At 40.5% G+C, this 17,518-nt stretch overlaps 1 protein-coding gene across 2 annotated transcripts in view; it reads right to left on the reverse strand.

Moving 5' to 3' along the window:
- Window positions 1-17,518, reverse strand: part of SMOC2 (SPARC related modular calcium binding 2) — a 135,765-nt gene that overhangs the window by 27,470 nt on the left and 90,777 nt on the right. For both annotated transcript variants that reach the window (XM_081906910.1, XM_081906911.1), the window contains 2 exons: window positions 10,677-10,866; window positions 4,475-4,557 (listed from right to left, as the gene is read on the reverse strand). In XM_081906910.1, the coding sequence (XP_081763036.1) occupies window positions 4,475-4,557; window positions 10,677-10,866 (273 nt within the window). The remainder of the gene's footprint in view (window positions 1-4,474; window positions 4,558-10,676; window positions 10,867-17,518) is intronic.

Here is a 17,518-nt window from a genome sequence, read left to right on the forward strand (position 1 = left end):
TGTCAAATGAACTCATTCTCAACTATGTTGACGTGACTAGCAAAGGTTAGATTCTGTAATTTGGTGATACAATTTCTTCAATGGCTCATAACTTATAATGCAGTTTTTGTTACATTCTTTCAAAGGTGACAAACACGTTAGTATCTATTCACAAAATTTATATTAATCCCTTCATTCTGCAATCATGTTCTGGACAAAGCTATTTTTTCCCATGTGGCCGCAAGGTTTAGGAAAAGGTTCCCATTGCTTCCACTGGAAACAGTGGCGAACTTTGGGTCCCCAAATTTCATCAGCACCCTGTGTGATGCTAAAAAACTGGAGCCCTCCCTTTCGTGTTCCATTCAGCATCATTGTTGTAGCGCCCCCTGTGGTGACATCACCCTGTGTGGCCAAACTGGTTTACTACCCTAAAACTGCTTCTGCTGAAAACAATAGGAGGAAAGGGGGAAAGAGAGATTGACAGCAACCACCTACCCAGGTTGACTCAGAACTAAGTCCTACTGAATTCAATGGGGTTTAATCCCAAGTAAATGGGTTAGGATTGCAGCTGAGAAACTATGGGGCATGTCTAAATTTATCCCCTGTTTGTGGGCATATCAGAGGACCAGGACAACTTTGGGTTCTTTGGCGTCCAATCGTATCCCAGATTTCGCTGGTACGCTCCCAAACTGTCCCAACATATCTTCCCTTTGGCTCTCCTGCTTAGTCCTGACTTGGTACCAGATACTGAGTTCTCAGAGAACAAACTAGGAACTTCACAGGTCAAGGACCTTGAACAGCAAGCAGAACTGGTGCTGAGGATTTTCTTAAGGGGCTTTGCAGGGGGACACCTGCGGAAAACCCCCTGAAGATGTCAGAGTAGGAGCTGGAGCTATAGTTAGAGTGTGGTCTAGGAGGCCAGAGCAGTGTTCAAAACTCCCATTGTGCTAGGTGCATTTTGCAAAAGGGAATTTCATTAGCACAAGCAGTTTCTGAGCTCTGGGCGCAGTACTGTGCCTAAAATTTCAGATTAAAACTGCAGAGTAGAAGGAAAGGAGGACCTTTTCCTGCCTCCCCACTTCTAGCTACTCTCTGAAGTATTAGGGGGGTGGGCAGGGGAAGGACTAGACCATGTGAAAAATGAATATAATATTTTAGCTGCAGTTGATTCATTTACAGCTTGTTATTTAAAAAGTGCAGCTAGACATTCCGTTGTTGTGCCCATAACCTAGGTTTAAGGTGCCATTAAACTCCTGGCTTTCATATCTCGGTTTCTAACACTGGGGCAGAGTAAATAAAGTATTATTCTTGAGTCTCCCAGTTGTTGGAAACAACATAGTCTGCGCTAATTGTTCCTTATTCTAGTTTCCCCTTCTTGGTACTTTCCCTGAACTCACTGTGGTATGGAATTTGGCATGTTGCCTGACTTTGCCTTTGAATCTTGTTTTGGACATAGACTGATTTTATGGGCTTGACCTTAAGTTTGTTTGGAATATACTGCACCTGCCATCCTGCCCTCATTTGTGAGTGTTTGGTAAGAGGCTTATACCTCCTAGGACTGGGACCCTAGCCCCAGAGGACACCTGCTGGAGCCCCACATTGGTCCTACTGACAATGGGGCACTGACATTGGTTGGGCTGGGGCATAGGAGACTTCAGTAGTAGCGGGGGGGGGCGAGAGATCTTACATCAGTAAGATCTCCAACATTTGAGTCCTGTCTCCAACATCAGAGAGGGATGTCCAATATATACAATGACCCCCCTACAATGCTCTTCCGGGGGCCTTAGCATTGCACCATTAATATCTCATCTTGTAATCACACGCATAGAGGAGGGAGTGGAAGAATGGTCAATAGCCGCAAGGCAGTGTTGTCAGCAATCCCCGGAAGAGATAAGTGTTACAATTACATGTTCATAGTGCAACCTTTATTCATAAAGGAATAATCACTGCAAGTTACAAACACATAATTCTCCCTGAATTTTGCATTCTCCTTGACCAACACTATTTCAGACTATAGCAAGAGTCCTGTTTAATCCAGCATTTTTTTCTCATAGATGCCTACAGGAAACTCGTATGCAAGACATGAGCACATTAATTCATTTAGCCTATCACATAATATATTTAAATTGTTATTCTTCTCTCTGGTAAGCAACTGGTGTAGTATGCAAATACTTTCACCAATGCCTAAATGAAGAATGATGACCTCATTAGAAATATTTAGTGTGGTTGGCACATTCTATGTTGCTGGTGCCGGGGTGTGCCTTGTAAATTGTGGGGAGTGGAGGGCTGAATCAAGCCCATAAAATCATGTGTGCAGACTTCTCCTCAGAAAAGTAAATTGTAAAACTGGCATGTCCAGCGACTGCAAATGTTAATGTTGAAATTGCCCAGACTGTTGGACTTAAGAGTTATGAAGTCAGGGGGAAAGATTTCATAATGATTATATCCTACTATTGGACAGTGAATGAGAAGGAGAGGAAGAGAGAAGCATTTTTCATAACTGAGTTTTCAAAACTATTATACCATTCCAAGTTCATCTTGACTTGACCAGGTTTTGCCCTGGTGGAACAATGAGCCTAGCAGCCTTTGGCTGCAGTCGGGAGATATTTAATCTAGTGACCTCTTTGATGCAACTTATCCTGGAACAAATGATTTCATGCTTGCTGCTTTTGTAGGTAGGCAGTAAACCACTCAGGGGTGGAAGAATGATTAGGAACTTGGCACTTCTTATAATTTACTCAGGAAAACCTCAAGGTCTATCTGTGTAATAGGTACGATGCTCATGCTCTCAATTTTATAAAAGGTTACATATAAATAGAAAGTATGTAACTAGTGGGTACATTGTCCTACAATAACATCAATAACCAAGTACTTACAAGCCAGAGGTTGCCAAGGGTAAGCAACTTAAATGAAGGAGAACTCAGATCCATGTTCCATTCACCACTTCATAGCAATTATGAGTTCATGTTGCAGCAGTGGTTAGGGAATGGTCTGATAATAATTGTAGTGTGAGCCCAGAAGGGTAGAATTTAAACAAGCATTGTCCTTCTAAAGTTCAGAACCTAAACCCCAAAGAAATTACCAGGTAGGAACAGAGAGGTTGGAAAACTTTTGTTAATCATGCCTTTGGCAAAAAAAAAAAAAAATAATAATTCTGAATGTGGTTACAACATTACTGCTGCTATAATAGGGGAATGCTTCTGGTAATGTAGTATCAGGAAGGGTGAAAAGAAGTGTGAAATTTGGCAGCTTCTCATGGCATCTTACAAAATTCAGTAGTAAGATGTTTCAGATGAAGTTGGGATCGTGGCATTTTCCAATGAAGGTCAGTCCAGGCCTCCTCACCATTTATGTTTCACTTAACTAAATCAAGAACTGAAATGAATATAGTCTGAATCCCTGGAGACCCACTGCCAGTCAGTGTAGACAATAGTCAGTTAGGTAATCTGAGCAGCAAGAAAATGGAAATCACTTCCCTTGAATGCCAGCCAACCACCACTGCCAACCCATGTAGACAATACAGGTCTAGGTGAACCAGCGGTCTGACTCACTATAAGGCAACTTCCTTTGTTTCTATGAGCAAAGTCTAATTTAACATTGTTCTGAGTACTTTACAGAGCAGGGCCTGTATACCAGCACAATTATTGGTGAGTTTTCACATGTGAAATTTGCACTATACTAGCTCCTGACATGGAACTTCTTTTAAATTGTCATTTCCTTGTTCAGGAGAGGTTGGCCAGACTTCTCTTGTCACTGGTGAACTCTCCTCATTGCTACTGGGGATGTTCCCTCCCCATTCTCAAATGCAAGGTTTTTTGTTTGGGGAAGGGAGGTTCTGACAGGGAAAATGTTCTCAATGAAAACTGTTTTTTTTAAAAGCCCAAATTATTTTTAAGACAAGCCCATCTAATAAAATAAAATAAATCCATAAGATGAAGCCTGAATTCCAAAGAGCGTTTTGTTCAAAATAGGTGGCACAGTAGAAACATTGTTAAAACATCCAAACGTTAGTCATGTGCTTGTCTCCTTTGAAACAATAAATGCAGAGATTTTATCTACTTCCTTTGAGCGTAAACTGAGTTTGGCATCGTAATGATGGCGTAAATCATTCCTTGTGCTGGAGAAGACAAAGGGGTGCACATTATGCTGTGGAATATTTAGCTTTGTAACTTCCAAATATACTGTTTGTGTTCAGGGATCCATTTGGGGAATTACTGACCTAGATGCTGAGTTTCATGTGTACAGTAAAAATTGGATTATGCTCCATTGCTACTAATAGCAGATTTCATCTGACTTCCATGACAGTAGAAGCAAGATCCAACACAGCAAATATCAGTACAACTTCTCTTACACTCATCTTATGTCCAAACTGGAAACCTGGCATAGCAATTATTCCACCTCCTTTTGCTTTGGGACTCAAGATAGCGAAGTCTCTCTCCCCAGGTTAATTCAGTGAACAAACACCCTAGCTAAACACCATTTATTATACACTGACCTTGAAGCTGGCGCCCTTTGAACAAATCTTTTGTTTTGCTTGGATGAGCTCTGGCACTGTTATCACATTTGGGTTGCTCATATCTGAAGGGAGAACGGGAAGAGGAAAAGACAACAAGGTAAAGTCAATTTAATTTGCAAAATCTATCACATCATAAATGATGGAGTCACACTGAAGTTTGGCAGAGTGCTCAGACTCAGGCGTTCCTCTAAAATTGCAGCCACACATCTGCACAAATGCCAAATAAAGCACATCCTAGAAAACCATTAATTAAGACTCATGCCATTCCCTGAGATAAGCACTGCTGAGCAATTTCAGTGAGGGGGGGGGCGCATTTCAAAAATGGGTCTAGAAAATGCTTGTGCCTGATCTCACGAACTGTATAGCAGTTTCCTGTCTCTTAGGTAAATCTCTGGTACAACCATTTTCCCTTGTGCATCTATAAGAAACTGGGCTTGCAGTGTGCTATGAATCTGCTGCTATCTCCCATTTAAAATGGCTCTTTCTTCTTAATATGCCCAGTTCCTTCACAATTCTCAGCAAGCCCCTTGCTGAGGCTTTGATACAAGTGTACTCTTTTTTTGGTCTTTAAAGTGTCCCAAAATCCTTTGTTGGCTGCTATTCTAGAATTTATTTCATTAGTTATCTATAGATAACTTTTAAACAGTGGGCAGGGGGGTTATTGTGTTGCTTGTTATTATATTATTATGTATTTTTGTGATTTTATACTGTAAACCTCTCTATGATGCTTGGATCAAGGGTGGTATATAAATTTAATAAATGGTAATGGTAATAATTGAGATTGTGCTAAAATATAAGCCTTCTGTCTTTACAGGCCTATATGGCCATGCAAAGGAAAGGCAGATACCCAGATTCTGGAACTCTGCCGCTGTATTTTATTGTGGGATTTAATCTGTATCGCTCAAAGATAAAAGCTGAGATAGAACAGTTTGAAATATGCTTTCTATGGTTCTGTGTTATGCATCTTTATCACTTGAAGAGCTCAAGGAATTGTAAGAAATTCATGAGCAATGAAAGGTAATGGGAATTTAAGCCAGCCATTGGCTGTGATTTGGGTGTCAGTGTTATAGCTGATCCACTTGCAGTTGCTGTGAGATTTATTTCTCCTTTAAAAATGTCAGTGTTGAGAAAATAAGATTTGCGAAAAAATGACAGATGCTTTAACCATTAACTGATTATTAATTAATTATCTGGAAGGAATGATGCCAAACAACTAAGACCAAAGTAATGTCTCACAGGGAACAAGGCCACTAAATAGATGATAGATAGATGATAGATGATAGATAGATAGATGATAGATAGATAGATAGATAGATAGATAGATAGATAGATAGATAGATGATAGATAAATGATTGATAGATAGATAGATGATAGATAGATGATAGATAGATGATAGATGATAGATGATAGATGATAGATAGATGATAGATAGATGATAGATAGATAGAGATAGATGATAGATAGATAGATAGATAGATGATAGATAGATAGATAGATAGATGATAGATAGATGATAGATAGATAGATAGATAGATAGATAGATAGATAGATAGATAGATGATAGTGTGTGTATTTCTCTCAAATACACAAAGAGAGTGGAGCAGGAAGTTTGCTGTTAAACTAACACCAACTACATGGTGATAGAATTACAATGGTTTGGTGATTCATATGAGCTACACCGAAGGAGAAAGGAGTTCGAATATACCTCAGGCACTAGAAAACCACCAACAAATAATACACAGATTTATCTGTGATGTACTTTCTTTGAAGATTCCCTCCAGTTTTCAAGAGTAATGTAACTGAATGATGTCTGTGAAAGGTGAGTGAAAAATAAACTATGGATTCAGATGGGCACTTTTTCCTATTGTGTAGTGACTTCCGGATTCACCACAAGATGGACTCAAAATGGAGCAGTCTTTCTAGAAAAGTCCCATTGTATGATGGACTCCTCCTAGGCAAAGATTTTGTAGACTGCTGTGTCAATATAAAGTTTTGGGGTGTTTGTGTTCCTGCTTGGCTTTGTTACATTTCCTGTGCTATTGAACTCAATAATATAAAGAACCTAGTGCTTGAACATGCTTGATCTGATTTCTCCATTGTTTGATTTGGTACCGCCCAGGCAATTGAGCTTTTTACCCAGTCACGGTAGAGAGTGTAGTTTTTCCACTACACTCAAATTGAAAACTCCTTTCAAAGCCATCGTAACAAATCATAGAGTGCTTGGGCGCCATGCTAGCCATGAGAAAAATGACTGGTTGGAATGAAATAGTCCCCGCCTTCATTGTTTAATTTATCTTCTCATTGTCAGTGAGAAACTAGCCATTTCTGAAACTGGCCTATAGCCCATCAGATACAGATTGCTCCAGGAAGGTGCAATGCAATTTCATGCTCAGATGAGTGTGTGTCCTGTGGGTGAAAAAGACACCTTTAGAGTAAGGAGAACAGAAGCTGTTTTGATGGCAAGCTTTCGATGGAGTAGATGGTAATTGCTGATACATGACCTCTTTTAACCAGCCAAGTAAAGAATGAAAGAGAAATCTTTGAACTGGGTGCACTAATGTAGTATCTGGCAATTGGCCTGAACGCAGATTAATCTGATACCCCATCCTGCATTCTTCCCTTCTCTTTCTCTCTCTGCCTCCAGATTCCCCACAGCAACGGGCATTTCATGCTTAGACTTTGTGCGCTCTCTCTCTCTCTCTCTCTCTCTCTCTCTCTCTCTCTCTCTCTCTCTCTTTTACCAAGTCCAGATTTATGAGGGATTGTACTCAGCAACTGCCTATGTCTTATACAGAATAGCACACTGTTGGCAAATAAATCAGTTTGCTAGAAGAGGAGAGAGAGAGGCGCACATTATATTTATTTATTATAAACCCCACTATTTCTTCTATCTAGGAGCTTAGATTGGCACACATACGGCTCCCATCCAAGCAATGCTCAGGCCTGCTTAGCATCTGCTATTGAGCCCCATCCTGCACCGTCAGATCCTTCTATGCATTCTCTTTGTAAATAGGGTTAATGGTGGCTGCACCAGCAGTTGTAGGAAGAGAGCAAACTGCAATGTTTATAACGGTAGCTCTCCCAACCTGGAGGGCTGAAGACTGTATTTTTTTTAGAAAGTAAAGCTGATGTAATCAAAATTCAGACAAGAGTGCAAAGGCTACACAAGACATACATCCCATGAAGAGATGTGAAGGAGGGGAGAGGAGGCCAATAATAATAATAATAATAATAATAATAATAATAATAATAATAATAATTATAATTTACTATTTATACCCCACCCATCTGGCTGGGCTTCCCCAGCCACTCGGAGCCTAGAAAATGAAAAGAGGGATAGCAGAGCTACCTTTTAAATTCAAACTTCACAGCGTTGCCATACGTCTGGAATTTCCCAGAATATGGCAGTCGGAAATGTGGCAACCCTCAAGTTTAAGACTACAGCCCTATGACCCATGGGAGGGTGTCCGAGGGCCCATAGGCTACATTGGTTCTCCCTCTCTGACAATAGAAATATCCATGGCCCAGACCCTACCAGTTTCAGAGCTTCAAAACACTGCTGCTCAGTCATAAGATAAAATTCCAGAGGGGTTGTCATTTAATCTGTTTCAACAAACCTGCCAAAGAGTTTTGTAGTACCTCAAAGCTTTCAAAAAATATTTTTGAGGTACACAAGACTCTTCATATTTCAGTCATGAGTGTAGGCTTTCATCTGCAGGAAGAAATGACAACTTTCAGGAAAAAACTGCTTTATCCCAAGTCAGACCATTGGGCCCATCTAGTTCTGTAGGGACTACAATGATGGGCAGTGATTTCCCAGGGATATTTTTATAGCCCTTTCTGGTGATGGGAGGAACTGAACTTGGGAGTCTTTTGCATCCAAAGCATGCGCCCCACCAAGGGGCAATAAAGTCCTCCACCGACTGAGAATTTGAAATTCATTTTGAACAATGAAGGCCTATTCTGGCCTTCTAAAACTGATTCTCTCAAAAACATTGTTTTGTATAGGAAGAAGAAAAAGATCGGTCTTTAAAACCACTTGTGCTTGCATCAAGTGAAACATGCTGCCTTGGCTTTTGGTGGGCTTCCATACAAGCATTCCTAAAGAAGCCCAAGCCCACATTGTTTCCTTTGGAAAGCGATACTTTGCTTGCCTGCATCTGCTAAACATGGCCCACAACTCTTCCCCGCATTTCTGGCTCTGCTGAAATTCATGAACTTCAACTTACTATTTAACAACATGTTAAAAATACATTTCTTCTTTCTACTGCTTCCAGCACTGTTGCTCCATTGAAGTTAATCATGTGAAAATGGGCTGAGGGGACTGTTTCTGGGAAATAATGGAAATGTTTCTGAGGTTATATTTCTTTTCTTACAGGGATCCTGGCAGGTCTGATTTTTCTTTCCTTTACTACCAGACAGCAAGTGATTGCATTTTCTCATATATATGCCACATTTTGCTACCCAAAGTGCTTTATAATCTTATTTTATCATTTACAGGCCACTTTTTTTCCTACTCAGATTGCTTTACAGTCTTGTAGCTTCTTGTGTTAACCATGTGAGGTTCACGAATGTTGTTTCAATTTCACAGTAGGGGACTGAAGTTGAGAGACGGCGACTGGCCCAAGGCCATACACAGAGTCCATAAGTAAGCTGAGATTTTTACTAATGCCCAAGCATAGTTTTGCATTGCCACAGCACAAGGGTCTGACGTTAATATATGTACTGGGAGGGCCTCATGTTATTACATTATTGTAATATCAAGATGTAATCACAGCTGCCACTTTTCCATTTGAAGTAAGAGGGAAATCGATGAAAAAGGTAGTAATTAATGAAGGAGATCAATGAAAAGAATGATGCTGCAATCAGAATCCACAGTTGGGCAATAAGAATGCAATCTACATTGTACCAAAGTCAGCAACAATTTTTCCATTGTTTTTAATGGATCATAATTGTTACCCTCAGTCTTCACCTCTTACCAATCAAGGTATTGTTAGTGCAATCAAAAATTTTTACACACACACACTTCTATGTTGCATTTCAACATTTTTCAAAAGTCTAGATTGCAAGGTTAAGATTTAGTTTAGGGTGAAAAACTGAATGCACCAATTAAATTTGGGATCATCATATTTTGGATGTGTATTGAATTGTTAGGATGCTGTTTTGTAGTACCATTATTTAGTCTATATTGTGTGATGTTACTGTCACTTTAACTGTGCAATTCTATACATGCCTACTCATAAGTAAGCCCCATTGAGCTTAATGGAAATTACACCCAAGTATGTAGGATAGCAGCATAAGAATGCCTCTTGACATTTTATTGTAAGGCAATTAAATCGGCAGTTGTATGAACATTTTGAATTATGGTGCTGGAGGAGACTCTTCAGAGTCCCATGGACTGCAATGGAACCTATCCATTCTTACAGAAACCAGCCCTGAGTGCTCACTGGAAGGACAGATCCTGAAGCTGAGGCTCCAATACTTTGGCCACCTCATGAGAAGAGAAGACTCCCTGGAAAAGACCCTGATACTGAGAAAGATTGAGGGCACAAGGAGACGGGGATGACAGAGGACGAGATGGTTGGACAGTGTTATAGAAGCTACCAACAGGAGTTTGACCAAACTGCAGGAGGCAGTGGAAGACAGGAGTGCCTGGCATGCTCTGGTCCATGGGGTCACAAAGAGTCGGACGCAACTAAACGACTAAACAACAACAACAAAGTTAAAAACAACAATTAAAATACATCAGAACCCATTTATAACCAGCAGTTAAAATGCAATTGGCCTTGACAGCAGTCCAGTGATCAACATCATCTGCACCTTAGTTTTCAAAGCGTTTCTGAATAGGAAGATTTTAGTGTGACTACAAGAGTTTAAACAAAAAACAACACCAACAGTCTTGAGAGTATTAATACAAGGAAATTTTCTGTAGAGCATATAACAAAAAAATTGGCAAAGCAGGGGGACTGAACTTACTAAATGACTAAACAACAACAACAACAATGAACATAATAGTTGTTTAACATGATTGCTTCTCAATATAGCATGCTATACATGGATTCACATAAATGAGTGTCATATGATCTGCCATACTATTCACACTTACCTTCCCCAATTTATCTCTGTTCCCTAGGAAATAGAACAAGGAATAAATGCCAATGATCATCCAAAATCCCTTACCTTGTTGATGTACCAGGTATGGGGCGTCCTGTATCAACAAGAACACACCAGCAGTAACCCGTGGAAGGGTGACACTGCACTGGCTTGTAAAGACCACCACTGGCACACTCTGGAATGAACACATTGTCTTTCTGAGGTTGTTTAGCTTCTTCTAATGCTGACTGAAGCTCTTGATCGCATGATGCCGCGGCTGGAAAGAAAAGAACAATAAAGCTATGGAATCGCCTATAGACTAGCTGGTAGATTAGCCAAGCAGCCAAAGTAAAATAGAGTCTGGAGGTATGGCACCAGTCACATGAACCTTCACTGGCAGTCTGATAGGGTGAGCTCAGTCAAATGTTTCCCTTCATTTATTTAAAATATTTGCACACCACCTTTCATTTTAAAAAATTGCAAGGTATTTCACAATAATGCAATTCATTTAAGGTGCATCACTTTGTCAGTTTTTTGGGATGACTAGGTCTTCATTTGAAAGGGACGTGGGTGGTGCTGTGGGTTAAACCACAGGGCCTAGGACTTGCTGATCAGAAGGTCGGTGGTTCGAATCCCCGCAATGGGGTGAGTTCTCGTTCCTCGGTCCCAGCTCCTGCCAACCTAGCAGTTCGAAAGCACGTCAAACTGCAAGTAGATAAATAGGTACCACTCTGGCGGGAAGGTAAACAATGTTTCCGTGTGCTGCTCTGGTTCGCCAGAAGCATCTTAGTCATGCTAGCCACATGAACTGGAATCTGTCTGTGGACAAACACCAGCTCCCTCGGCCTATAGAGCAAGATGAGCGCCGCAACCCCAGAGTCGGTCACAACTGGACTTAATGGTCAGGGGTCCCTTTACCTTTAACTAGGTCTTCATTTGAATTATAAATGTTTTCCCTTTGGTTCACTGCATATGTTGAACACCCATATTCCTAGAGATTAGCAGCTTCTACAATAAGCGTGATTCTGCACCAGTCCGCTTAGAAGTATGCCCTGCCTAGTTCAATAGGACTTACTCCCAGTTAAGTGGGTATAGGCTTGCAACCTAAAGTAAGGTTATCAGATTATTTTTTTTCAATGAATCCGGGGACACTTTTCAGCTTCCTACTAAATAGATGGATTTTGTCTGGGGACTGATTTGTAAATCCAGGGACTGTCCCCGGGAAACGGGGACGTCTGGTAACCTTAACCTAAAGGCCTTTCCAGCTGTGGCTCACCAACTGCAGAATACTCTTCCCAGTAAGGTCTGCCTGGCAGCTTCACAGACATCTTTTTGGCCTCAGGTAAAATATGTTTCCCTTCCCCAGCCCTTTGATGGACTGAGTTGATTACATTGTGTTGTTAATGTCCTGCCAAAGCTTTAGGTTGCAGTTGGGAAGGGTTCTTTTGAATTATAAGGATTTTAATGTTTTATTTGCTGCCTTTCCTTCATTTGGGAGAAAAAGCAGGATGTACATTTAATACATACATATATACATACATACATACATACATAAATGGGACTTTTCTTCTTTCTTTTCTTTTATGGTATAATATAATTCTCTTTTTGTTTTAAAATATAAGTCGCTTGGAGAACTTCTTAAGTACCAAATGACCAATAAATCATAATAATCATAGTCATAATAATCATAACCCTAATACTGCAGAAAATTACAAGGGCACCTGTACCCACCTTTAACATATCCAACTGCTATTCACATATTTCCTCTCAGTTGCCTAAATCCCAGGAACATGCACACGACAAACATTAACAATAACATCCCCTTGCTGATAGTTCTCCTTTTCTCATTAATATAATGAGCCACAAATGGACAATTTGAACAGGCTACTTTCCAGAGCTTTAATTAAGCTTTGACATTCAATGCAGTTGCTCCACAGAAACCCAGTAACAAGACACCAGTGACTTTAAAAAAACAACAAACGAGTCCTGCAAAGTGAGACATGTCAACCACTGTGAAGTAATGTAAGTATGTCCAGCATTTAAGAAAAAGAAAAATTCCCTGTAGGCTTCTTAGAAGAAACTGGTGGTTAAATTTTGTTCACAAATATCACAAAACTGTAGTTCTTTACTGTGACCCTTCCATTTCAAGTAATTTCAGCTTAGCATCCTAAACATCCCAAACTTAAAGCAAATGCTCAACTAAGCAAAGTAAGAAAATGGTTAGTGTATCTCTCAGAAGATAGATAGACAGTCTAGTTCTAAGATTTGCCTCACAAACAGCCCTACTTCAGGGAAGGCTGGTCCATTAGCATCAATGGGGCACTGCCCTACCAACCTCATCCTATTCTACCTGCTTTCCTTCTTATAACCAGTCGAGGGCACAGCTGTCAGTTTCCCCTTCTGGATGGGGACACAACTATAATTAGTTGGCTTCACACATCAATGGTCCTTCCTATATTTTTCCTTGGTCATCCCACCTTCTGCCCTACCAGGCCCAGTGGGAATCAGCTGCCACTGGCTCTTTGGGTTCCATTGCCCCCTGAGAGTTAACACATGCTGAGGCAGCAGGGACAGTACAAGCTGTAGCAGGCAGAATTCTTCCGTCAGGTTCCAAACAATGTCTTCAGGTTTCACTAACCATGAAAGATTGGTTCATAAGACTTGGCATTTGGCATTGATGGTAAAATATATTGCATTTGTGCATATACACCAGGGTGGCGCTGTGGGTTAAACCAAAGACCCTAGGACTTGCCGATCAGAATGTCGGCGGTTCGAATCCCCGCGGCGGGGTGAGCTCCCGTTGCTCAGTCCCTGCTCCTGCCAACCTAGCAGTTTGAAAGCACATCAAAGTGCAAGTAGATAAATAGGTACCGCTCTAGCGGGAAGGTAAACGGCGTTTCCGTGTGCTGCTCTGGTTCGCCAGAAGCGGCTTAGTCATGCTGGTGACATGTCCCAGAAGCTGTACGCCGGCTCCCTCGGCCAATAAAGTAAGATGAGCGCCGCAACCCCAGAGTCGGCCACGACTGGACCTAATGGTCAGGGGTCCCTTTACCTTTACCAGAGGTGGGAACAGGCCGAGGGGGCAAATATGGCCCCCAAACCTCTTTCTCTGGCCCTCAGAACTCTCCTGAGGCCAGACCTGTCACTGGCCTCGGTTTGCACCATGAAAGTCTTTTGCCTGCTTCACACCCTCCTTGAATGTTTTTGCTCGGTTAGATATGTCCTCTGATAGGACCTCTTGTTTGCCTGGATAGAGAGGGATGCAGAAGTGGGTGTAGAAACTAGCCTACAGTATACAGGTCAAGCTTACATTCTTTGTGTTGCCCATTTTTGGCCTCTGGCTCTGCCCACCACTGGAATATAACCCTCTGGCTGAAAAGGGTTCATTACCCTTGGTGTACATAATGGAAAGTGACATAAAAAACCTTTGCTCTCCATATATCTGTAAGGCATTATAAAATAGAGTCCCTTTTGCTGCTCTCCTAAAAAAGGCTATGGATTGGATTCTATAGTATATGTTGACTTATGTACAAAGTTCAAAGTACATAACTACAAAAATGCACACAAAAGTTAAGATTTCCTATTCTTCCTTCTCCTGCACCTCCTAAAGTCTCTCTGGGGGTGTCAAGAAACTGGTTCCCCTGAATGGTGTAGGATGGAGCACAAGGGGTCAGATGAGCAAAGAATTGACTGAAATTGCATGGACCTCTTTATCGTAAATTTCAGTTCAAGCCTGGAAGGTACTTTCCTATATCCATGTTGACTATTGTGAATCAAAACATGAGAATCAGAGACCCAGGAGCTTTTCTGTGTTTGAGCTTGCAGAGAATGCCTAATGTACAGCTGCTTGTTGGAAATTTAGCACTCTTGGAATTTAGGTGCATTCTTGTGGCCTAACAAAATTCTCAGGGCTCCAGCCTCCCTTCATTTGCACATGCTTTCTAGCTCAGCTGAGTAAAAGAAGCTGCATCTAAGCAGATGCAATCATTTAGCTCTGCGGTTTCCTATGGGACTATCACACTGTTTATAGGAGTTGGCCTTTTGGAAGTGCATTTTGAAGAAAATGCACACTAGAAACCGAATACTCCAAACACATGTTTACTTCTGGTTCATCAGGAATGCAATCACAATCTTATCTTCCTGCAACATCTCGCCATATCTATATTTAGCACAGTTTTGAATTAGGTTATTTTTTAAAAAACCAGACTCAATATAAACTTCTTCTATACCGTGTCATCAGAAATTTGCCACTTAAGCCACAATCATTGAAAGTAAATTAGATTAACTTTTACCAGAGCTATGCAACCTGTTCACACAACTCTGGGAATGTTAAAGTCTCTCTTTTCTTTTCTTTTCCACTCGTCTGTCACCCTTAATTTCCGCAAAATTTCCTTTTTTTAAAGAAAAGTGGCTTTATTGAAGCAAGCAATAGAAAACTGTATTTTTCATGATAGCATCTCTTTTTATGAAAGGTTCTTCATCTAGATTAAAGTTCACCACAGTATTTCTTAAGTCCTCTACATGAACTGTCAGTGTATTTGTAAAATATGATTAACAATAAATAAATATATTAGTATGGTTGATTCTTTTACAGGACAGGCTTAGTTCTACTATTTTGTATATACCATTTTGTGTACACACACAGAGCAAAATGTAATGTAAGTGAACACTCACCAGGGCTCAGTCCCCAGAAACTGTTTTCAGTTTTCAGCTTGGTTTTAGAACATGCATGTTACAGAAGCTAAGAACCACTGAGCACACTCAGAGTGCCTTTCCTGTGCGCCTAGAAAGCATGGATTTTCTAAAATAGGTCCCTTTCTTAAAAGACCTGTTTTAGAAAATATGGAAAGTGTTAGTGACTGTACAAGTATAAAAGATAATGCCTGCCTCCTTCCCTCAATATAAACTGTGGACCTTTTGAGTTGAATCTTCCTCAGAAAACCCTGTAAAGAAAAACTTTGCAAAGAAAACCCTGTAAAGAAAATCTAAAACAGAAAAAAGTATTAAGATTATCATTGTGTATAGTTGTTGGGCTGTCTTAACCTGGTTACGTTAATAACTTATCCTTAGTATCTGTCTGGTTTGGTTTATTTTTTAATTGATATTTTCAGAAAAGTTTAATGAGTCATAAAACAGGGCAGCTAAAACGGTAACATCATCAGCCAATATAAAATCAAACCAATATGATATAAACTGACCTAGCAACTGGCCCAGTACAAAAACTCTACAATGGCCTGTGCATGTGTGTTGCATTTATGTGTTTATTTTTATATCTCTTTTGCTGGCGATGAAAGCTGGCTCAGAAGTTCTGGCAGCAGCCCTATCTCAAAGAGGAGGGCATTCCATAAATGGGATGCCGGTAAGGAGAATGAATATATAAATATACACACATCTATATTATCTATTTCTATGTAATAGTAAATGAATCACAGCTGTACAGACTTACAATTTCAATTTTATGAAAGAACAGCATTCTCTCCATTGATAATATGTTTCATTTTCAAGTGTTATTAGACCTTAAAAGATGGATTTTTTTATTTTTTTTTACTATGTTACTGTGTCTACAGTGTTACTCATACTTACCCAAGAGAAAGCCTGAATGAACATAGTCGGACTCACCTCTGCCTAAAGGTGCACAGAATTCTTAGCGGACAATTGTTTGAAACAAATATTACCTGAACTTAAACCCTCACAGAGGCTTTGGCATTGACAGAATTGGCTTTGTTTTCTAAGGCATGCCACATCAAGCACCAGCCGAAGCAAGCCTTGTATTTACTAAGAATGCATGAAAATCATCATCTATTGATACTGACAACATCTGCTGATATTTAACACCAAGCAGGAAATATAAATGAGAAAACGAGTTTCCCTTTGGAAGCCACACTGTCCAGACAAGGAACGTGACTTTGTGTGGAACTTGTCATTGTGTAGTTGACCATATCTGATAAGCATGACCATAACTGATGGTTAGGAAATCGACTATAGCAAGAAGATATTCTATTGGTATTTCCTAGGCCTCCAAACTTCTGATCTTTCCTTTAAAGTAGACCTATACAGAAGTTAATATACAGTGGTACCTCAGGTTACAAACACCTCGGGTTACAAACACTTCTGGTTACAGACTCCACTAACTCCAGAGTAGTACCTCGGGTTAAGAACTTTGCCCCAGGATGAGAACAGAAATCGTGTGGTGGCAGTGGGAGGCCCCATTAGCTAAAGTGGTACCTCAGGTTAAGAACGGTTTCAGGTTAAGAACAGACCTCCAAAACAAATTAAGTTCGTAACCAGAGGTACCACTGTACATTCACTGCTTGATCATTCCAGCTCCCAGTTGCATAGACAAGCCTGCACACGTTCAACCCAAAACACATAGATCCCATCTCCAGACTTTCCAACCAATACGGAAAGATCTAGGGGTGGATCTGGTGGGAATGATAAAGGGGGGGGGCAGTGTCTGCATTTGTGTTTCCCCGTCCCGCATTCTTGGAACACATGAAGGGTAACTTCTGTACAGTGTTAGGGAGAGGATTGTCAATCAGCTGCTTGTGATTAAAATTGAGCTGAATTCTGTGGTAGAAGTGAATGCAAATATTTGGGGTTTCTCTTGATCATTTCAATTGGTCATTCTGACCGAGTAACTATTTAGATTTATGGCCACGAGGTTGAGAAATCTGGCCTTAGTTACTTTACTGGCAGAAGTGCCAAGAAGCATCAACTGCAGTGCACTCTGCTGTAACACTTCCGTCACTCTACACAGCTAAAGTTTCTGGCACAGTTCAATATTTTTTTTCAGATGCCTTGCAGATGAGATGCTTTCCATTCTAGAAGACGGCATTCTGCATAAAACTAACTTATCTAACCAGAAGTTACAAGTGCCTTTGGCATAACTCTTCTGGGCAAGCTGTTCACTGAGTTAGACTCTTGCAATT

Source organism: Podarcis melisellensis, assembly GCF_964234715.1.
Source record: "Podarcis melisellensis genome assembly, chromosome: 3".
Lineage (NCBI taxonomy): Eukaryota > Metazoa > Chordata > Lepidosauria > Squamata > Lacertidae > Podarcis > Podarcis melisellensis.